Genomic DNA, 23774 nt, shown 5'->3' with positions numbered 1-23774 from the left:
TCCACCTCCCCACAAGACCTTGTGGGTGTGGATTGCGGGGCACGTGGTGGGGGCGGGGCTAGATGTGGACGTGGCCCCCGACTTTTCTCCTCCTGCCCCGCCCAGAGGTGACAGACAGGCTCAGGATCCAGTAAGGAGCTCAGTTCTTAAGGGGTCAAGTGGGCAGCCTTTTGGACTTGCTGTTTCCTTTAATATTTAAAATAATAATAACAAGGTGCCTCTAGGGCAGTAGGTAGCAAGTCAGTCTCATAAAATAATAATAACAATAATAATAATGGCCTTTGGACTGTGCTTGGAGCATGGGTTTTACCCACTCATAATTACATCGTTAGTGTTTTAAGCTGCAGACCCCTCCTCCTTAAATTGCCCGCTTGGGTTAATTTTGTTTTATTTTGGTTATTCTGGTTTATCTTAGCTATCATTTTTTTCATTTTTTAAATTCCATACTTTACCCTTTTATCTTCCTTCTAATTTCCCCCTATTTTAATCACCTTTAAATGTTTTCCTTTGACATTTTACTTTTATAATTATTACCACTATTCAAATTCAAGGCTTCTGGATCTGCTTCAACGCCAAAACCTTTTTTTCCCCTTCATTTTGTTTTATATTACTATTTAAATCCCTAAGCCTCTGTGGGTTTGTTAGCTTTAACTTATTGTTTTATTTCCAATTTCATTTTAACTATAATCCTTCATATGCCCTTTTGTTTGCTTGACTGATTCCCCAACTTTTCAGCAACCTAATTTTGGTTCTTAAATTATTTTATTGGTTCAATCTATCCTTCATGCATAAATGTTAATTATTCTATTTCTTTTGTTAGTCATGATCCTGTATCTTACTGGTTGTGAATTTTCTTCTCTTTTGAATTCTTAATTTAAAATTTTTCACCTTACGGGCTGGCTCTAGGGAAGATGCAGAAGGAGTGGGTGAGATCAGGACCCAGGAAGCTGTTTCTTTGAGTTTCAAGACCCGACCTATCTAACCTTCAGAGGCCCAAAAGGGTCCCCACACAGGCAAGATCAGAGAAACTCAGAGCCGAATTTGAGTCCTGGGTCACCCTCATACCAGCATGTGGTGCTGGGTAAATCAATCCTTCCTCTCCCCACACCTCAGTCACCTTCTACCTTCAAAGAGGAAAATCAAGGACAGGTCAAGCACATACAAGCATGTGACCAACTCCCTCTGAACCTGGGACAGGTCATAGAAGGTTATAGAAGAATACAGACAATGTGATTTTGTTTTTGTAAGATTTAGAAGCTGCCAAACTACACAAGGTAAGCTGCCCAAAATGCAAAACCTGAGTCTAATCACAGAAAACGTCAGATAAATCCAAATCAAGAAAACATTCTACAAAATAACTGGCCTGAAATCTTTGTGTCAGGGTTACAAAAACTGAGCCAAGACTTCCAGACTGATGGAACCCAAGGAGGGCAGACACCAAAATGCAATGACTAACACTAGACTGGATCTTCTTGCCATAAAGGACATTATTGGGACAACAGGCAAAATCTGAATGGAATCTGAACATCAGTTGCCACTAATGTATCCAAGCTGACTTCCCGATTTGGGTGTTTATATTTTGGTTACAGAGGAACTAGTCATTGGTTGTGGAAAACACACACTAAGAAGCATTTTAGGACAATGACACATTAGATCAGCAACAGACTCTCCAATGGTCCAAAAGTACAAAAAAAAGTTCTTTGTACTGTATTGTTGGCCCTGGAAAAAGACAGGAGTTAAGGACACCAACCCCCATGCAGTCAAAAACTCACATCTAACTTTTGACTCCCCCCAAATTAACTACAAATAGCCTACCGTTGGCTGGATGTCTTATCAATAACATAGTTGATTATCACATATTTTGTATACATACTATCTACTGTATTCTTACAACCAAATAGGCTAGAAAAAAGAATATGTCACTAAGAAAATCATAAGGAAGAGAAAATACATTCACATTGTTATATTGTAATAAAAGATATCCACAGACAAGCAGACCTACATGGGTTCAATCCCATGTTGTTCAAGGGTCCCCTGGGCTTGTAACTTCTGAGATTCTTTCAGAGTATAAAAAAGAAAATAATTTAAATACCTTAAAGGAAAATAAAGATCCCCAGGTTCTACATCTAGACACCCAGGCTTGACTCTATCTCCATCATTTATAAGGCAAGTTACTTAGTCTTGCTTTCCCTCAGTTTACTCATCTTTATATTGGGGGTAATAATGCTTAACTCATTACAGGTTAACATCTATAAAGTTAATGCCTATAAAGTGTCAAGAACAATGATTGCTACCCAACACACATATTACCTGTTATTACATCTCAATGATTTGTACCTGCTGCACTCCAGCCCCTCCCCCTTATTCTCTGCAATGTTGCCTGGATAGTTCTATTCTGATCCACCACACCTATCCTCACACTTCCTGCTTTAGGCTGTATTAGAAACTCCTCTCTTGAGCTCTCATAGCACCATATAATATTCCCATTATAGGTCCTAATTTATAATTTCCCCACAACTTATTTGTCTAGTCTTTTAGATGATGACTAGCTCGAAAGCTGGGCTGATACCTTTGTTCACTGTCATATCCAGGCCTAAGACAGTTAAAAAATAAATGAATGAATGACTTGGATTCATGCCTCCCTGGTCAGAGAATACAGAATGAGGTACCTCTTTTGAAGTTGTGGATGTTATTCCAGGGCCCACTTCAAGAGAGCACCATTCCCACTGCCATCTCTGTAAAAGGGAGGCTGGAGTTGAGCAGTGCACAGCCTGAGCTACTGTACACAGCAGTCCTGACCACAAATGAACATAGTTGCCATCATAGATGATCTGTTCTGTTATCCATATATTAATAGGAAGAATGAATTGCTTTTGTGGTTAGCTGCTCTAAAACAAAAATCATTCATTTTGGTAGATGTTTCACCCATGCAAAGTGCAGGAACCCATTCATTTATACGTTCATTTAATGAATATTTATTGAGTACCTTCACTGTTCTGAATGCTGATTTCTATCAGAAAACTCCTTATTTGGTGAGTCAGGAGAATATTTAGCAACCATTTTCCCTAGCAGCTTCCCAGAAAGCCCCAACATCCTAAAACCCATGGTCCAGGAGCCCATTGTTGGGCCTTAGTTGTGTAGTTCTGATGCATTCTTGCCTGGAAAGGCTTCCAGGCCCCAATCCCCTTAGTCATGCTCCATAGAGGAGACTGTGGCCTTGACCACATGTCTTGGGGTGAACTCAGAGAAGCTCTTTTAGAGAAGATGCTGGCTCTGGGCAGATTATCCCCAGCAGAGGGCAGGGATACTGAGAATTTTGTCCCATTTCCTAATTTTCATGAAAGGGTCTATGTCAGCCATCCTCTGGACTTATTTATTCATTCGTTTGTTCATTCATTTCAAGCATGTTGGTTGTATAGGAGTAGCTGTCTCAAATTTAAATTATCAATATCAAAAGGCAAATACACTAATCCCTTTTCAAAAATAGACTGATCAAAGCAATTCATCATGTTTCTGAGACTTTCCGACAGAAAGATGCCAAAGTAAGAAAACAAAAACTCCTGAAACGTGATCTGGCAAATTACACTATTTCATGTAATTTACAACTAGAAAAATATAGTGATCACTGTGAAAGCAATCAATAGCTCCATTAAAAGGTACTAGATGCTCTGAGAGATCATCTTCCAAAAGTCCTAGGACTTATACCTACTGATGGAGAAAGCGGCGTTCCAGACAACACACTGAATGCCACTGATTTTTAAAACGTTTCCAAATTTAGAAGTATGACCCACGTCCGCAGCATTGTGTGAAATACATAGGAAAACGTACAGATAACGCTTAAAACAGTGCTGGTGACAAAGTAGGTACTTGGTAAATAAACGCCTATGGGAGTTTGGAGAGCTCGAGGTCCCTCGGCAACTCTGACACAGCACGATCCCTGTGTGCTGTCCTTGGACTTCACATGCCTATTTCCGGTTTTCAGAACATCAACTCAGCTTTATTGTTCAAGGTCTGCTTTAATCACCACACAGAGCACACACACAGCCCAGATCCCTGTCCTCTGCTGGAGCCCTATGCTGTCTCCAGCAGAGCCCTTCTGGGGTGCTTTCCTTCCATCCTTCTGCTCTGGCAGCAAAACCTCCATGGACACTTCTTCCAATCATGCCTCGGGCTCACTTTAAGTGATGCTGTAAAAAAACAAAACAAAACAAAACAAAAAACAAACAAACAAACAAAAAAAACTGGTGCTCCAAATTTCCTGTTACATGGACTAGAGCAAAACCACGGAGCACGCCATCCTTCACACAGCATGAGAATCCGTGGGAGAGATGGCTTGTTCTGTCCAGAAATGATTTGCTGGGACTCCCCCTGCACACAGGGAATTGGATGGGAGGGGGAGTTTTGTGGGCTACAGAGAGAGCAAAGAGCAAGGGATGTAGCCTTCAGCACCCTGTGGGTACACGTGCGTGCCCTGAACAGGAGCGTTACAGCATCTGCTGCCTTTCTTCTCTCCCACAAGGGTAATTGGCGCTGTGGGTCTCCTCGATCCTGACACCGCCTGTCAGGCAACTATAAAACCTCCAAATTAAGATCTTGACTCTGCACCAGGAATAAAAGCAAGCTCGATTTGGGCCAAGTTTAATTATCATGCCAGGAGTCTGAACTTCCCAGGTTGCAAAGTCACGTGTCTACCAAGAGAAGGCCCGTCACCCCCCGACTGGGGTCAGAGAGCTAAGACCCCATGTGTGGGCAAAAGAGAGAAGATGGCTGGATTGGGGCTGGGGGTGGGGGTCAAGGCAGAAGAACAAATCCCAGGTGGCTCATTGTACAGACCTGCTCCACCTGACAAGGGTCACAGGAAGTAGCTGGGTTAACGCATGTGTGGACATCCTGCACAGCTGGCCCCTGGGGGTGGCAGGAAGGACCCCGTGTCTCCGTCCACTTTGGAGTTTCTGCTCTGGCGAGTGTCACATGCATGAAATGGAGTGGCGGCAATAGTTGTCCTCAGAACTTTTCTGGCAAAAAGCTGAAGGAGCGTGCGGGAGCCTACCTCCAAGATAGCCCCCAAGCCCCAGCACCCAGTATTCACACCCTCCTGCTGAATGACCATTTCTAACTGATAGGTGGACATAATGGCTGTGAATTGAAGCCAAGGTCACAGAGGGCAGTGAGCATCAGTCTCTCCCTCTTGGGGATCGCTCACTCCATGTTATGAGGACACTCATCAGGCAGCCCAGGGAAGAGCCCATGGGGCAAGAAACAGAGGCTTCCTGCCAACAGCATGTGAATGAGCTTGGATGGGGAGCCTCCCAGCCTGCCAGCAACTGGATTGCAGCCTCATAAGAGACCCTGAGTCTGATCCCTGGGCTTCCTGAAACTTAGAAGCCACATGAGAGAATAAACATTGTTGGAAGCTGCAAAGTCTCGGGGCTGTTTGTTACACAGCAATAGATAACTACTTCACTGGGAACATTCTATAAACTGGGATCGGAAGTAAATTCTACACAAACACATCAGATGCTGGGCAAAATGCTTGGGATCCAGTTCTTCTAAGCCCACCTGACTCTTTCTCATGCGCCCTATGCCTGATGGTTTATCTGCTCTCCCAACACACACACACACACACACACACACACACACACACACAGCTCTTAGGCAATGACTGCTGCCAAAACATAAAACTCCACCTTCCTTGTCACAGTGGAGACAAACCAAGGGGCTGTTTATGATCCAGAGCCCCAACGGGGCAGCGGGACCCGGGCTCTGCCTGAAGGCACATTCTTGCTTGGCACTCTCCTCTCCCTGTTTTGTCTCCCTGGTCCAGCACACTCTCCCCGGGGAGCTCTTTCTTAACAAATCATCTGCACCAGTCTTTGCCTCCAGGAAACCTGACCTGAGATACCCCTTGTTAAAACCTAGCCTCCTCGAAAAAAAGAAAATTAAAGACATCATCTTTTACTGAACTTTCCCCTTAAAGTGATCAGACTCTAACAGACATTCTTCCATGCCCATAATTCATTAACTTTTAAACCAAGAAACTATAAGTTTACAGCTTTAAACACATCATTTACCCAGCAGTTTTTTAAAAAGATTTTATTTATTTATTTGACAGACAGTGATCACAAGTAGGCAGAAAGGCAGGCAGAGAGAGGAGGAAGCAGGCTCCCCACTGAGCAGAGAGCCTGATGTGGGGCTTGATCCCAGGACCTTGAGATCATGACCTGAGCCAAAGGCAGAGGCTTAACCCACTGAGCCACCCAGGTACCCCTACCCAGCAATTTTTTTCAAAAATTATACAAGGCCTCTATTCTGTGAAAGACAATGAAATAAATCCTTTGGAGACCATAAAGATGAAATCATGTGTCCTGGAAGGGTGATCACATTCTCAGTATTTTCTTGTGCAATGTTTTGGGATTTCGCACAGTGGTCATTAAAGTAGGTAACAGCCAGCCACGCACTTGCTGGGTGTCACAGCGGGTGCTGAGGCCTGACTGTCTTTAAGGCTCTGTAGATAGTGGCTGCTCAACAGTCACTTGTGGAATAAATAAATTACTGAACAGTTGGCAGTTGACACAAATTTGTCAGCTATTCTTCCTTGCATTTTTTTCGGAAGCATGTGGTGAAATCGATCATATGTTAGTGAGAAAAAGAATGAACCGACAGACAAGGCAAGTCTGGCTTTGCTGGTGACGGTTTCAGATCAAAGTGCCTCAGATAGAGGTAGGGGGATAGTGATGGACGGGGGGTAGTCTCAGCAACAGTTCGGGACTGAGGAGCCTCCCCTGAGCCCCACCCTGCCCACAGGGTGGGGGGGTGGCACCCCCTTGGCTGTCTTTTCTGTGTCTTTTTATAAAATCATGATACAACTGTCTTGCCGGCCTGAAGGCAGGGGCTGGCCTAGAAGACCCTGTGAGGCTCCTCTCTGTCCCCCCTGCTCATCTTCAGTGGGAGAGTGGAGCGAGGATTTCCAGGGGGGCTGGGGAGGGGGGCTGCAGGGCTGACTCCACAGCCCTCCACTCAGCCTCCATCTGCTTTCACTGATTCTTTGAGCTTTCCCACAAAATGAGCCATTTTTTTAAAAGTTCATATAAACCACATGGCACACTGTATTTAAATCAGTTAGGAAAACATATACATCCTCAAATGCAAACAAGCAAAAGACATGAAAAGATTATTCACAAAAGAACAATACAAAACAATCAAAATACACACACACACACAAAAACAAACAAACAAACAAACAAACCAAAAACTTCTCTAGGGAAGAAATGGAAACTTGAACAATACGCTGTTTTTCACGTATCAGATTGTCAAATTGCTTAAAATTCTAATACCAACTATTAGAAAGAATGCAGAAGGAGACACTAGTTGGGTATAAACCAATATAACCATTTGGAATTTCACAATGTATGTGAAAGGCACTAAAAATGCTTTAATCTTTGACCAAGAGTCTATCGTGAAAAAATCCTCAGACATCAGACAAAGATGTTTTTCTCTGAGCTATTTACATTTCATTTCCAGCAGGTGCGTGTTTTGGGGGCCTTTACCATGATCCAGCTTTGCTCCAGGAACTGGGGGTCTAGCAGTGAACATAAGGGACCAAAACTTCGGCCTTTGTGGGGCTCACATTCCAGTGGGTCCCCATACCCCGAAGCTCCTGCATTTGCCAAGATGACCGCAAATGCCACTTCTTTCCCTTGGCTCTTGTACCGCCCCAAACTCAATATTCTACACCTCACATCGGACTACATTTAAACTTGATCATTCCCATGTTTCTCTAAACCAAATGTGCCGTTTCTCTAAATATTTTTCCTTTCCCCCAACCTTTTATAAAGAAAAAAACTGAACATCCAGAGTAAATGAAAGAAAGAATTTCTATATATCCTCAGCCTAGACTCAAAAAATCCCAACAACCTGCACACCTGGGCTTTCTCTCTCCCTCCTCCATTTCTACTAAAACCATAAGAAAGAAAACTGCAGGCATCATAACACTTCACATTTAAAAAGCCCGGAGTACAGCTTCTAAGAATAAGGCTGTTCCTCTACGTCATCGGAATGCCATTATCACAGCTAAGAAAATTCACAATCGTTCCATAATCTGTCTAAAATCCGATCTCTGTTCTCATTTCTCCTGATGGTCCCCCAAAATGGCTTTCACGGCTGGGATCTGTGAACCAAGATTTCACCAAGTTCCAAGAAGTCACTTTGTCGCTTTGCTCTCTTCAGACTCCTGTCAACTAAAACATCTCCCCACTGTGTGTTTCTGACTGACCTTGGCCGAATCCAGCCTTGTTGACGGCAGCACGGCCCCCACTGCGGATTTGGGTGATTGCCTCCTTTTGCGGTGCTTTAACTTGTTCCTTTTCCGCCTGTATGTTCCTTCAAGGCAAAGTCGGGGCTAGACGCTTCATTGGATTCAGCTGAACCATTTTTAGCACGAATGCCATCCAGGTGACGCGTGTTTCCAACTGCATCGCATCGGGAGGCACTAATGTCAGCTGGCCCACTCTTCCTGACGCTGAATTTGATTGTTAATTTGGAAGCTGCCAGATTGTTGTGAAGGAAAAGTACCATTTTTCCTTTGGCAACTGTTAAGTTACCTGTGAAACCATGTAAACATCCTCTTTCTAATAACCTGGCTTTTTACCTCCGTTAATGATCCTTCCTGAATGAACCATTACCTTGGAATTGCAAAATGGGAATGTTCTAGTGTTCTTCTGCTTACATGAGGTGATATTCTTCTATGAAGAAGACTCCTCCTTTGTTTTTTTTTATTCGTTTTGCTCGGTTTTTGAGTATCAGTATGGATTCATGATGGGTTTGTTTTCAGTCTGTTTTTTATTTTCTTTCAGTTCTATTAATTTAGAACTATTTGTTTTTGTCCTATTCCTCTTCATGCTCAGACTGTCACAAATGTAACCAGTAGGACCCCCTTTAAGTTGGCTACTATGTCTCTTTAGATATATCCCTTCCCTCTTAGCATTTCCTTCCTTTCTGGCACAGCATAATACCTTATATACTTTCTTATACTTTTCTATAGCCTAGACCTGCAGTCAGCTACTTCTCCAAAGAGGTCTGGTTCCTGTTAGTGCGGAATAGTACTTAGAAGCCAACATCTGGACACTGTGTGTGCTCATTACTACAGGCAGGTCAATGCCTCTGAGAGGCCTTCGCAGGACCGACAGCTAGGAAATCTGTGTGTGCACGTGTGCTCACATGGAAGCCTTCCACTCCAATCCAACACACGGCCTTCCTCTTTACTCGCCCCATTCTGTATTGGCATCTCCCTTTGCTAAAAGTGCAGACCCTGGCTGACAACATCCGTACACTGTACGATATTTCTCTTTTCCACAGTTGCAGAATTTCACGATGACTTTGTGCCATCACTGACAACAAAGGGAGCGACTTCAAAACAATAGACATTTTTCTCTCTCCGTTCTGGAGACCAGAAGTCCAAAATCAAAGCAATGGCAAGGCGATGCTCCCTCAGAAGGCTGTAGGGGAGGGTCTGTATGCCTCTTTCCTAGAGTCTGCGGACTACTGGCAACCCTTGACTTTCCTTATCTTAATATATGCATCATTCTGATCTCCACCAATGTATTCATATGGCGTTCTCCTGTCTGTGTGTTTCTGCATCTCTGTGTCCAAATTTCTCTCTCCTTACTAAGACACCAGCTATTGGATTAGGGCCCACCCTAATCTAGTATGACATCATCTTAAATTCGTCACATCTGCAAAGACCCTCTTCACAAGTCACGTCCCCTTCATACCAGAGGCTAGGACTTCCGCACATCTTTTCAGGGGACACAATTCAACCCACACCATCTACTGAGTAAAGTTCAGAATTTCTTTGCTTTTTATAGTCCCAGAATAGATAGATCTCAGTAATGGTATAGAAATGAAATTCAAAAATTCCTTGAATTAATTTTTTTTCTGTGTGGGTATGTTATCCATCTGATAATTACTTAGGTTTATCCATGTCGGTTTATTTTCAATTCCAGAGTCTGGTTTTTCCCCAGACTTTCAGATTTCTCTTTATTCATTGAATATGTAAAGCATCTATAAGGTTTATAAGTCAAAACTGGATAAAAAAGTACGCCCAGAAAAGTCTTACCCTCTGCCCCACCTCAGGAAGTAACCAACTTTACCAGTTTCTCTGTTTTCCTTCTTGCACTTCTCACTTGAGATGAGAAAAATAAAATTGTGCGTGTACCTGTGTAATGGAAATCACCCACTGTCTGGTCCTGAATGCCTCCCTACGATCGTGTCTCCAGCTGCATGGTACTCTGTTGTGGGTCTTCCTCATTTACCCAGTAAATGGGTATGTAGGTTCTTTCCAATATTTTTCTATTAAAAAAAAAAAAAAAGACACAGTGAATGACCTTGTGCTTATCTTGCTTCACAGTTCAGGGTAAATTCTTAGAAATGCGATTGCTAGAGCAAAGGGCAAATTGTCTTGGCACCATCAGGCTGCTGTGACAGAAGACGAAAGAACATTTTGTTCCCACAGTTCTGGAAACCGGGAAATCCAAACCCAAAACAAGGGATCTCTCTGGGTTTCTTTTATAAAGACACTGATCCCTTTTTCGAGGACCCCATCCTCTTGACCCAATCACCTCCCAAAGGCCTACCTCCAAAGGCCATCACCTTAGGATTGGGATCTCAGCCTCTGCATTGGAGAGACCACAAACATTCTGTCCACTGCCCACATGTGCTTCTGTAAGTTCTGGGCAAATTCCCTTCCCCACGAGGTTGGACAAATTTGTTTTCTCATCAGCAACGTATGTGAATGCCTGTTTCCCCTGAAGATCTTCAGTTTGATAATAACAGTGGATTTCAACCCAGAAAACTCAGAGCGTCCTGTCTTTAAGACAAGTGCGCCATGGATGGAGAGTCACAGGAGGGAGAGCGCTGAAAAGGAGGGCCTTGGGTTAAGGAAGGGACATCGTGTATTTGAAGGTGTTTGTTCTCAGGGGAAGGAATTTTTCCACTCTGTTCTGTCATTTCTCTGACTCACCGTGTCAAGGAGGTTTTCCTCGCTCCTGGTAAGAATCCATCACTTTTAAGAGAAAACATTCAACTGATGACAGGTTAGAGTCTTTCTTTTTTAAGAACAAATGCTAATTTCGAATGGAAGAATGTCTTTCTGGCAAGCCTACGACCCTCCTCTGAGACCCCTACAAAAGACCTTCGTGGTTAAGAAGAAAAGAGAGACTATTAAAGACTGTCTTTTCTTTTTTTAAGGATTTTATTTATTTGAGAGAGAGAGAGCATGAGAAGGAGCAGAGGAGCAGAGGGAGTAGGAGGAGCAGGCTCCCCGCTGAGCAGGGAGCCCAGTGCAGGACTTGATCCTGGAACTCCAGGATCATGACCTGGGCTGAAAGCAGTCACTTAACCAAGGGAACCACCCAGGCTCCCTAAAGACTGTCTTTTTAACCAGAGCCTAACCGAGCAACAAGCGAGAGACCCTGCTGACTCCGGGACAAATAAAAGCCACTCCAAGGGCTGAACAACATTTTAGCAACAATAATTTAGCATGCAATCTTCACTGCACGGAAAAAATGAGACATGGGTTTAAAATTAAAGAAGGAAGCATCAGCTGGTCAGCTCCAGGGGAAGGGTAAACAGTAAACAGGGAAAGAAACAAAAGGGAAATTTCATTTCTTTGTTGCTAAACTGATGTTCCCCTCCAGGTCTTAATGGTCCTCCCACTCAAAGTGCACTTAACTTTCTAGGAAGTAGCAAGGGGAGGTCTGCAGTTAGTGGGTAAAGGACATGGGTCCATGAGGCGTTTCTAAGACTGTAGCTTACTCAGGTGCACTGGGATGATCACAAAGCCTGTCTGTGTGCTTTCCAGCCTCCCCCAACTCCAGCTCCATTCAGCAAATATGTCCAGGGCCTCCAGGATGTATACAATGTCTCTGCCCACACAGCAAGAGAGGTGACATCGATCAGGCTGACTCTTGTCTCCTTGCACGGCCCCATAGGACAGAGAATCTTTAAGAAAGTAATCAAGCTTTAAGAGAAGTTCTGGTGAAGTGCTACAGGAAATCCTAAGAGTGAGGGGATACAGCCGGCTATGGGGTGGGATGAGGGGGAGGGCTTCATGGAGGAGGTGGCATTTGATTTTGATTTGATTTGATTTGATTTGATTTGAGATGTAGCCACAAAGCAGGGGAAGGGAAGGGCTTGGGGTGTTAGAGAGACCTGTCTTTGATGGGAAGCAGTGATTTCTTTGATGACTTCTTTATGACTTCAACTGAAAAGGCAGAAAAATATCCCAGTTAGAAGTCGTACATGTGGGATTATAGAAGGGGAGGGAAATTTCTGGGTAAGGGACTATTTTTATAACCAGGTGGATTAGACTCTCAGGTAAGTGCTTTAGTTTTAGAGACGGCAGGAGGTGATCTACTGTAAAATCTGAATTCAAGATTCCTTGGAAACCGAAGAGCTTTTTACAAGATCTATGTAATGAATTGAGGTGTTTCCCCCCACCCCCCACCATGGAAATCTAGAGAATACACAACGGCTTGGCCCTCTTTTTCAAGTTCATCAGGATTCTCCACAGTTATGTGAACGCTTCAAACCCATGCTCTAAATTTATGCACATTAAGGGATTGATGTTGTTTTTGAAAGTAACTTTTTTTCCCCTTGTTACATAAGTGACACATTTATTGTAGAAATAATTTCAAGCACGAGAATAGAAAAACAGGAAAATTCCTTGAGAATCCAACCAACTACAAGGGCTGTGAAATGATTTTGCGATCATTCTCCCAGTCCTTTTTCAAACATCTATGGAAACCTAAAATTCCATGTCCAGAAGTCTACTTACAAACAAAATAAGATCACACTACCATCCAATTTCGGAATCTGCTTTTCCATTCAATATATTGCAGGCATCTTTCCAGATTGTTAAATATTTTCTAAATCGTTTTTCATGATACTCCATTTTAGAGATAGGTCCTAATTTAAATAGTCAGTCTCCTGTCATTGGACATTTAGGTTGCTAAAAATGTGTCACTATTAAAAGTAACATGACAGGGATGCCTGGGTGGTTCGGTTGGTTGAGTGTTGTCCTTTGGCTCAGGTTGTGATCCCAGGGTTCTGGGATCCAGCCCGCTTCAGGCTCCTTGCTCAGCAGGGAGCCTGCTTCTCCTTCTGCCTGCTGCTCTCCCTGCTTGTGCTCTCTCTGACAGATAAATAAATAAAATCTTTTTAAAAATTTAAAAATTAAAATAACATGACAATAAACATTCTTATAGCTATTTTTCCCACATAGATTTTTATAGCTTATTAGGATATATTCCTAGAAATAGAGTCTTTTCACCAAAGAGTATGAACATTTGCAGGTTTATGATCTGGGCTGCCGGGTTGCCCTCCAGAAAGGTTGTACCCATTCACACTCCCACCCCCAGAAGCAAATGACAGTTTCCAAGCCTCAGCTGGCTAACACTGCCTGTTCATTTTTAAAATGATTTGATTGCTGTGAATCAGATAGGTTTTGGGAATATCTGCTTTCTCTTTATGCTAGCATCCTCTTGTTTGGATCTAATTTGAACACTGTGGTCACCAGTTCCCTTATTAGAGTCCTCAAAACAGAAATATCTAAAGTAGGGGCGTCTGGGAGGCTCAGTCGGTTAAGCGGCTGCCTTCGACTCAGGTCATGATCCCAGGGTCCTGGGATCAAGCCCTACATCAGGCTCCCTGCTCAGCAAAGAGCCTGCTTCTCCCTCTCCCTCTGCCTGCTGCTCTGCCTACTTGTGCTCTCTCTCTCGATCTCTCTGTCAAAAAAATAAAAAATTAAAAAAAATTATTAAAAAAAGAATGAAATATCAAAAGTAGTCAAAACCTTTGAATTTCAGGGGGGACAGGACTATCGGTGAGCATGACGATGGGCAGTGGAGGACCAGGCAGTTGATCCGATAGGATATCTTGTTCTCATCCCTTAAACAGCTTTTGCAAAGTGATCGATCCCCACCAAACACATATTGGCCTTTTTATGAGACTCTAAATCCTTATGCTTACTCCTGGAGACAACAAAGAACATTCTCTCTCCTGGATGTTAAGGGTGAGATGACTGATTTCAGCAGAAAATGAAAAGTTGCTGTGCTCCTTATTTCTTGTTAGGGAAAATACTTCTCTAAAACCCTGTTATGTGCAATTTTCAAGGAATAGTCTGTGAACAATTTCTCATTATTAATTTTGTTAACTATGTGCCATTCCTTCAAGGCTACTTTGTTTAGGAATGTACATCTTTTTCTTTCTCATTTTGTACCTACACGATTTTGTTACATTTGGTTAATGGTTAAGGCTATAAATTCTCTATTACAGCAGTGAATGTATCTTAGTGCTAAATGTAGGCTTCCTAAGTGCTAATAACTCTAATAATAATTCCTATTTGTATAGTACGCTATACTCACTATATACAGGACTAAATTAGATCTAACTATATAGTTTATAAGGTAATTTAAAATGAACAAACTGAAGTGGAAGGAGGTGGGTTAGTCATCCCTTTACATTTTGAGTTTCAAGGAAGCGTGTATAGACCCACCGCCACAGCCTAAAATGTAAATTACGAGTACTGGGGAAGCTCCCTATTTACTCTAAATTTCAGCCTCCACTTAGCTTGAAAATAACTATTTTTCCTTAGATTCCCCCTTATTCAGGATGTTCCTATTGGTCAAAAGTCCATGACATCACCCAGAGCCCAAATTCCTGGACACTATACGTCCCAGCCTCCTTGGTTAGGAATATTCCAAAGAAATTCATAGCGCACAGTTCCAGATAAAGACACAAGCGTTACAGCTTCTTCTCCATGAGTTATTTTAGGGAGCCAGCTTTGAGAAATACATTTCTATCAAGGCCGTACGATTGTCTGCATCTCATCGTTGAAGACAGGGCCAGCATCTGTCCCAGCCTTTTAAGGACACTATAAGGACACATCAACCATCAGAATGCTTTGGAAATTCCAACATTTCCTGAGCCAGGCAACAGCACCTAGGCTGTCTCCCACACCTGGACAGTGGAGCAAAGCTTGGCTACCTATTTTGGACTCTGAAAATGTAACTGAGCCCAGCAATAGCATTCTGGGGCTAGTAAGCCTGCGTTGGCTTAGCTACTTAAACCAGCCCAGCATTCATACACACCTCTTCATCCCTCTGAGCTTTTCCCTATTTAACCAACACTGTAACAACTGTCCACCATGGCAACCGTAGCAAAGAAAAAGAAGAACAAACACAAAACACAAAACACACAAAACACACTCGTCACTTTACCAAAACAGTAAATCCAGCCTAAGTGGGTTTTTGTTTTTGTTTTGACTCACCGAAACATGTCCCCACGACCTCCCCCAAACTTGAGGCAGCAACCCCAGAAGCCCACTAGTTCCCACTAGTTCTCTAACTAGGTCAGTTAGAGAAATATCTTCATTGGCCAAAGAAGGACAAGATGTAACCCCAAGGGAATGCCAACATTACACTCAATGACTCTAGAAGAAGGCCTGGAACCAAGGAAATACCGATGTAGAGCCCACCAACCTCCCCACAGTTACTCCTTCATCAACCATCCCCTGATGCCTCCTGGAGGTGCTGGATGCTGAGGATGTGAAGATAAGTGACATCTTCCTAGCTTCCCCGACTCAAATTTCAGATGTGTCTGAGGAAAACTAACCTGGCCGTGATGAGGGAGAGAACAAGGCATCATGGAGAGGAAGGCTGTTTAGGGAACATGGCCATTGGCCTCTCAATCCAAGTAGAGCCTGGTGACATTTGGGGACAGCTTACAAGTCCACCCTCACTTCTCACACCAGCTGCAGAGTTTGAGGGTCCCCAAACCCAACCCTAAATTCGGTGGAAGGACTCAGAACTCACTGAGAGCTGAAATACGTACAGTTTTAGCTTCGTCCGTGAAAGGCTATGGATTTCAATCAGCCAAGGGAAGAGATGCATGGGCAGAAAAGGATAGAAACGTCCAGAAAAGTTCTACTTGGAATTTCAGTTGTCTTCCCCCAGCAGAGCTATGACTAGAGTTCACACCCCTGGGCAGCAATGTGTGAGAGCCAGGAAAGCGTGCCTGAGTCTTGGTGTCCAGAGTTTTCCTTGGGGCTCAGTCACCTAGACCAGGTTGGTCACCAGTCTTCAGGCCCCCGGAGGTTGAGCTATTGTCACCTGGCCCATAGCCCTGCTTATCTGGTCCCAGGTCTCCAGAAAAACAGAGATACTCTTATTAGATAACCCACTCCAGTGGCAGAGAGATCACTTCCCAGGAGCCCAAGGGGAAGCCTAAACCTCTCTTTGGGTAAGGTTAATTCTTCACTCCAGAGAGCTAACCTGATTGCTTTTAACTTATTTCTTTCACATTTACAACCCCACATTTGCGATTTATCTTCATGATCAAAAGGAAGGTGAGAACTCCACCTCCACCTCACCAGTAAAATACTTCCATTCGCCCAACAGAATAACCTACTTCTGGAAGTTTCCTTGCCAAGAAATATTTCTATCCATCAGGGATGGATTTCCTGGTTTCTTGTAGCTGCCCTGCAGTGAGAGAGGTACATCTTGTCCTTCTCCTAACTCTCTCCCTGAATTTCGGGGGTTCAGTTAACCTTGAGGCTATAGTCCCTTGTTGGACCTGCCTACATGGTTTAAAAGTGTTGATTTTCAAAGCAACTAAAAAGTCTTCAGAGAGGGACAAAAATAAGCTACTGTCTTTATGGTTTTAGAAGATACAGGTAATTTCATTAAAAGCTATCAAGCCCCTGTTTCTAATGCATACGTTAGGATATCTTAGAGTTTCTAACATATACGTAAGGATATCTTAGAGTTTCTAATGTATACATAAGGATTATCCTTTTATTACAAAAAAAAAAATCCAAGTTGATTTAAAAATACTAGATTTAAAAATACAAATGTGTCTTAAATTTGAGAGCCCGGTGATGGACCACGTGACCCTAAAAAACACTTAGCATAAGTGAATAGAAATTTGCAGTTCTTTTGTCCCACACAATACAGCCTGATGAAATCCTAGAACCTAAGTCAGGTTCGGTGGGGTGCGGAGGTTCGGAGCCGACGACTAAAGAAAGAATTCTTAAGACGTCGTTGGTGCAAAAGGTGATTTATTAGAGCACAGGGACAGGGCCCGTGGGCAGGCGGAGATGCGGCTGCCCCGGGTTGTGAGGGTGGGCATGTAATATACCCCACGGTTGGGGGGAGGTGGTGAAGGGATGGGAGATTTCAACAGAGTTTTCACATTTTAGGGAGGGCCTACAAGGTGCCGGGGGGGGGGGGGGAGTCCTTGCCCTTATGGCTTGATCAATGTCGTCTTTAGGTCAGGCATTAACACCAAGATAGTTGGGAGATTCTTGGTGGGGTGTTATGATCCGGCTATCATTTACATTCCCTTCTACCTCAGTCTCCTCCAGCTTATGGTGGGAGGGAGACATTAGGGCTTCAGGAACCGAGAGTTATTTGCCTCTGGAAATTTGTGCTATTGGTAAGGTAACCTCCCTGTTTAGGTCTCTAGGACATCTGTAGAGCGAGGGAGATTCCTGTTCTGCAGGATTGCGATCCCTGCAAATTAACTATTTATTGTTTTATGGCAGTCAGGGGTGCCTGAGGAATGCTACACATATGGAGGGGAGCGGGTGAAGAGGGGGTGCAAGGCGCCAGCTTTTGCTCTGTCCTCAGCCAGCCTCCTGCTCCCTCATCACAGCCTACTTACCAGCATACGCTTTAAAACTCTGGGTGATCTTGGGCTTGTCACTATAACCCTCTGGTTCAGTGGCTTTTTCTGTAAAGCAAAAGTGTTGGATGAGATAGTTTCTAAATTTCCTCTGGTTCTCCTTATTCTTCCTCAGAATAAAGTACTACTTTGTAGGGGCACCTGGGTGGCTCAGTGGTTTAAGCCTCTGCCTTCGGCTCGGGTCATGATCTCTGGGTCCTGGAATTGAGCCCCACATCGGGCTCTCTGCTCAGCGGGGAGCCTGCTTCTCCCTCTCTCTCTGCCTGCTTCTCTGCCTACTTGTGATCTCTTTGTGTCTATCAAATAAATAAATAAAAATCTTAAAAAAAAAAAAAGTACTACTTTGTAAATCTAAATGCGGGCTCCTCAAAGCAGAGATTGCTACATAAATAAGAATCCCCTTTGTTTCCAATATTTCCAATATTTACCTATTATAACCCAAAGGAAGCAATAAGGAATGTTTAGGCCACATAATATAAAATAACTGAAATATTTTTCAAAATATACCATTAATGTCTTAGCAAATCGAATGGGGCACCTACCATGGGCTAATCAGGTATAAATATTTGAAATATTGATCTATCTGTTTTGTGAATGATCCTGAACAAATGTTGGTCAAATGGAGATTTTTAGTAATAGCCCAATAAGCATTAAATCTGACGGAGAGAAAATGTGCAGGATTTAGCTTAAAGTTATAGGCCTTTAGAAATCAGTGACTTTCTAAACCAATTTTATAATTAGAAGGATATTTTTAGCTTCTTTTTCAATTGGAAGGTTTTATTATGCTCATCTTAATATATGTAATTTCACTTGAGTATTTTCTGATTTAAACACACACACACACACAAACACAAATCTTCTCCCCTTGGTGAAGCAAAGTGTGAAAGTAACAGCTTCCAACTTAGTCTTACATCAAATGTAAGGGCTGGGGAAACCATCCAAAGAGGTAAGTCCTAGAGACTATCCACACAGTGCTCATCCTTGGGCCCTGATGAAAGATGAGCCCACCCTGGGGGGGCCCATGGCTTATTGTAAGGACGGAGAATTACGGTGCCAGATAATGCTGGTTATTCAAGGGAATGGGCTGGTGGGGACGCTACCTCCCATCCCACCGTGCCTTGACCTACAACCTGTCCTGCGGGAGTGAGGACTTAACCAGGGGAGCTGAGATCTAGCAGAGGGAACAGCAAAGCCCAGAGCCTGGGAAAGTACATGGTGAAACTAAAGCCCCAGAGGAGCCTGCAAAGGCAATAGCCCCGAGGAAACAGAAAAGGAGTGGCCTGCCGGTGAAGAGCCAGTCTGGTACAGTGCCAGGGGCCGGTGGTGATGGGACTGCCATGCAGGTTATTAAGCAGGAAAGGGACCAACACAGACCCATGATTTAGAAAAGGGGCAGAGAAAAAGATAGACTGGGGAGAGGTTCAAATGCAAGGGGTGGGGGGTACTTCTTTGAAGGACTTTAAGGATCCAGGGGGCTCAGTGAGGCCCTGAGCTGTGGGGTGACAGGAAGAAGGTTGAGGCTAGCTCTGGGGTTCTGCCTGGTTTCCTGCTTGGCTGCTGGGGGCAGCGGGGGACATGTGTGTGCCCTAGTGGAATGTGTAGGACACATCCCAGCAAATATGGCCAGAGAGCAGATGAAAATGTGGAGTTCAGGAAAGGGTTGTCTGGGCTCTGTGGAATGAGTCAAGGAAGGAAGGAGTTGGGCTTGGAAAATGACCAGGTGGTTGTCATGCAAATAATCTGAGGTCTTAGGAGCAAGACATCAGACCTGTCCATTGTGTCCCCGGAAGCGACCAAGGGCAAAGCAGCTGCTTTAGGGATTGGGATTTGATCGGAGCCACTTTTCCCAGAGTCAGAACTGGGGGAGGGTCCACAGGCGTTCTCCTGCTAGTGTCTGGGGAGGAGCGTTCCCTTCCAGGCAACAAGCCTCTCTCCTCCAGCTGCTTTTTTTCCTCCCACCCCAAACTCTCCCTTTTACCACAACCTCAGTGTTCAAGATGGCTGGCTAAGGAAGCCAAAAGAGCCAACCTACCACCCAATAACTAAAGCCCCTCCCTCCAGGAATATTTGCATCCCAAAAGGAAGAATTTAATTTAATTTAAATGCCCAGTGGATGGAAGGTGCCCAGCACTATTTAGAGGAGGATTTTCCACTTTGCTCTGAACTCCACTCCCCATGCCCTCTGCATCCTCAGGAACCCGCCCAGGCCTACCAAAGGTGGCCGCTGTCTCGGAGAGCCCATCTGCAGCAGCAGGCAGGCTGGCTTCAGACAAGGACACCAAGGACTAGGCCAGTCGTCCTGCTGGATGAAAATCCCTCTAGATTTCCCTGTCACACCGGATCACTCACATTCCACTCGACTCCAGTTACCCCTTTCTGCTGGTTTTGCGTATCCGGAAGTGGACTGAACTAGCTAACTCGAAGGTGCAGACGGCAAGGGTCAATGTGACCAGGCAGGGTAACCGGATGGACGTTTGGGGGCACTTTGTGTCTCCTCTTCTCGCTCCTCCAGGCCCAGCCCCGGCCACCAGGCCCTCAGGGTCTCCGAGGGCGACCAGACCCGCAGGGAAGAGGCCTCCAGCGGGCCCCTTCTCCATACTTTCTGTCAGGAGCAGGAGCGCAGGGTCTCTCTAAGACCCCAGTCTCTACCTCGGGCGCCTTTAGACAGCGGCACCTCTAGTGAGGACGCATTCCACCGAGGCGGGGGTCCCCCGGCCGGTGCCTATGGGGGCAGCAGAGGATGCGCTGCGTGGGCCGGGCGGAGGTTCGAGGCGTGTGGGGCAGGGGTCACGTGACCCGTACCTTCCAAGTTCGCGGTGCGAGCTGGTGGGTGTGGGGCGCCAGAGGACGAGGAGGGGGCGCGAGGTGAAGACGCAGGTCGCCGACCCTCACCCATCCCGCCTGCCCCTCTCCCAAGGCGGGGCGCGGCCGCGGCTGGGGAGGGAGGTCCGGTCTGCAGTTGGCGCCCGCGGGGCGCAGGTCGCGCCCAGTCTGGGCTCCCCCGCCCCGCCGCCGCCCGGCCTCGCCCCCGCCGCGCGCACACCCTTCCCGCCTCCCCCCGTTGCCGTGGCAACCCGGAGCCTCCAGGCGCGCGCCCGCCGGTCCGCCCGCCTGCGGGAGCGCTCGGCAGCGGTGGCGGCGGCGGCGAGAACTCCGGCTCGAGCGGCGCGCGGTGCGACCCGGTTCTGGAGCCCACTCGTCGCCCGCGGCCCGGCTCCGAGCCCCCGGCACGGCCCGCGACCCGGCCCCAGCGCCCTCCCGGCCGCCGGCCCCCATGGAGCTGCTGGCCGCAGCTTTCAGTGCCGCCTGCGCCGTGGACCACGACAGCTCCACCTCGGAGAGCGACGCGCGCGACTCGGCGTCGGGACACCTGCCGGGCAGGTGAGGACGAGCGGCCGTCGCGGCCCCGCGCGCCGCCCCCGCGCGCCTCTGCGTCCCCCCTCCCGCACGGCGGGGGACACCGACCCCCGCGGCCTAGCGCCCGCCCCCGTCTCCGCGGGCCCCGCCGCCCCCCACTCCCACCGGGGCGCGGATCGTGCAGCCTCGGCGCCCGGGGGTCAGGGGAGCGCCCCGGCTCCGGTCGCCGACGCTGGGGTCCCCTGCCCCCGGGCTCCTCCCGCGCCCTCTCCTGAGGCACTCTGGGCGCGCGCTTTCCTCTCGGCGCCCCCTCCCTGCGCCGCGTAGTCCTGGGACGCGAGGATCGGAGCCCGTAGGGCGTCGGGGGCCGCGGGGTCGTGTGACAGCGAATGGCGCGGGCTGAGCAGCGCCGGCTGGGATCCCGACCGCCGGACCCGTCGAGGCGGCCGGCCGGCGCCGGGGAGCGGGCAGGGCGCGCCAAGTTTCCGACGCCTGCTCTGGAGCTCCGAAAACATGAAGGTTTGGGGCGGGCTGATGTGGGAATGAATCACCCGGTTGCGCTCTGGTGCGGTGACAGAAGGGGCCTGTGGGGCCCGCCTGGTTGGAAGGGGAGGCGGCCGTTCGGCCTGACCGTCCCGGGTAGGGTTTGGTTGGTCAGGGCCCCTTGTGCGGACGCCACTCGAGAGCTGGCCAAGGTGCGTCGTTGCTTAAAAATAACCAGCCTTGCCCCGCCTTCTTTCTGGCAGCGAGTCGTCCTCCACCCCGGGAAATGGGGCCACACCCGAGGAGTGCCCGGCGCTCGCCGACAGCCCCACCACGCTCACCGAGGCCCTGCAGACGATCCACCCCATTCCCGCTGACTCCTGGAGAAACCTCATCGAACAAATAGGTGGGTGTTCCTGGCGGCCCAGGCCCTCACTGGGGAAATGCGGGTTCCTGGTGGACTCTGAGGGGCCCCCAGCTCCCGGGATGTCCTTGCATTTCCATGAGCAAAGGTAGCTGATGTGGCTGAGGAAGGTTTTTTGACATATTTGGCTGTAAATGGTTCTATAGGCAAAACCGTCACATTTCACTAGTGCTGCATAACTGGGCTTCAGCAGATGGGGTTCTGTCCTGCTCTGCCAGGTCTACCTGTCCAGTCCTTTCCTAGGGAGGGGTCCTCTGTCCTTTGGCGGTTTTGCCAAAAAGGCCAGGAGTGAGGTGCTGCTGGACCTTGCAGGAGGGGGTGCTGCCTGAGCGCCCCCCTCTCCCCGGGAAGACCTGGAGAGACAGCAAAGTCTTGAGAATGGTTCGTGCAGAGACCCAGGCTCAGGAAGAGGCCTGGGGGACTTGGCACAGGGGAAGGAAGGGTAAAGCAGAGGGGAGGCCAGTGTCCAAGAGGCCCCTAAGTTAGGAAGGCAAGCTTAGTTTCATCTACTCTTCCAGGAACGGGGCCTGAGGTGTGGAGCCCAGCCTGTGTGTGCGCCCCTTCCGCACAACTGCAGCCAAAGAACTGTGTGAACACAGAAAGCAGATCGAGAAGGTGTCCCAAGAACCTAAGCACTTGGATTTAAAAATTAAAAATTGCTAATGATGACATCCAACTCGTTCCCATCATAGTCACCAGAGGTGGCCATGAATGGGTAACACGGGTTCCATTCTTTGGGAAATGGGACCGGCTGCTTAAAAAATCTTTTTTGTTCTTCAGTGTTTTCAGAGCAGCCGGTGGTATATTCATTGAATTAAAATTCTGGGTTTGGAAATTCCCTTCCCTGAATACATCACTGATGTCCTCTACCCTAGACGTTCAGGTGGACAGAAGTGTCTTGAGTGGAAGTGGAGCTTCTGTTGCCCCAGGGGATCTGGCCTTCGGAAGACTTCCGGGGCCAGCCCGTTCTTTCCTGGAAAGGTTTTTCCTAACTGAACCCCGAGGGGAGCTGAGCCCTTTGCACAGCCGAGTGGGCTGAGCACACAGCACTGTGCTAACTCCAGGAATTTCATTGGCATCAGGCTGGCTGGTGGTGGTGATGGTGGCAGATTTGCCCTTTATTTGCTGGGGGAACAGAGAGGGGCTGAGCTGAAGACAGAGACTCCTCAAAACCTTTCTGTCCCACCTGTCTGGCGCATCATCCTTTGTGGGGAGGAAAGCCACCTCTGCCGTGGCAGATGCTGAAAACCTTGACTTCCAACCTCTTGAAAGGGATCCTGTGAGGCTCACGTCGGTGTCGTAACTGGGAAGGCCGTGGAGTGTGGGTGGAGAGCTCCCTGCCTCCGAAGGTTCCCCTCTGCATTGGGCATGTGGAGACAGGGCTCCTGGAGGCGGCTGGTCTTGGTAGGCTCCAAGCACAGGAGTGAAGCTGGTAGTCAGGGGGCTCAGGGCTCCAACCTGCACTCACGACAGCCATCATGTCCCCCATGTGGCCAAGCTTAGAGACTGACCTTCTGAGTGTTTTCTCCCACTGCCCCCTTCCAGTATCTGCTAGTATGATTGGTGAGTATCTCTTCCGGGCTCCTGTGCTCAACCCGCAGTAGTTGCTGGGTAGCTGTGATAGACGGATGACAACCCAGAGCTGTCCGCACCGTCTCACTTCCCTTGTCACAGACTTGGGGCCGGTGCCAGAGTCCCACAACAGCCCTCCCTGCTTTAGCTCTAGGAAGGAAGTGAATTCTTTGTCGGGTTATCCGGAAAGGACCAATTC

At 47.0% G+C, this 23774-nt stretch overlaps 1 protein-coding gene across 3 annotated transcripts in view; it reads left to right on the top strand.

Moving 5' to 3' along the window:
* NGEF (neuronal guanine nucleotide exchange factor) overlaps window positions 1-23774 on the top strand; it is a 100774-nt gene that overhangs the window by 43200 nt on the left and 33800 nt on the right. For 2 of the 3 annotated variants that reach the window (XM_004773501.3, XM_013046340.2), the window contains one exon: window positions 21843-21985. In XM_004773501.3, the coding sequence (XP_004773558.1) occupies window positions 21843-21985 (143 nt within the window). Of the gene's footprint in view, window positions 1-20828; window positions 21121-21842; window positions 21986-23774 lie in introns of those variants that run through there. The other variant, XM_045078911.1, reaches the window with a different exon arrangement.

The sequence above is a fragment of the Mustela putorius genome, unplaced genomic scaffold, assembly GCF_011764305.1.
Source record: "Mustela putorius furo isolate JIRA1106 unplaced genomic scaffold, ASM1176430v1.1 tig00000275_pilon_pilon_pilon, whole genome shotgun sequence".
NCBI lineage: Eukaryota > Metazoa > Chordata > Mammalia > Carnivora > Mustelidae > Mustela > Mustela putorius.
The sequence above is the reverse complement of the archived record's forward strand: the minus strand, read 5'-3'. Positions and strand labels throughout refer to the sequence as shown.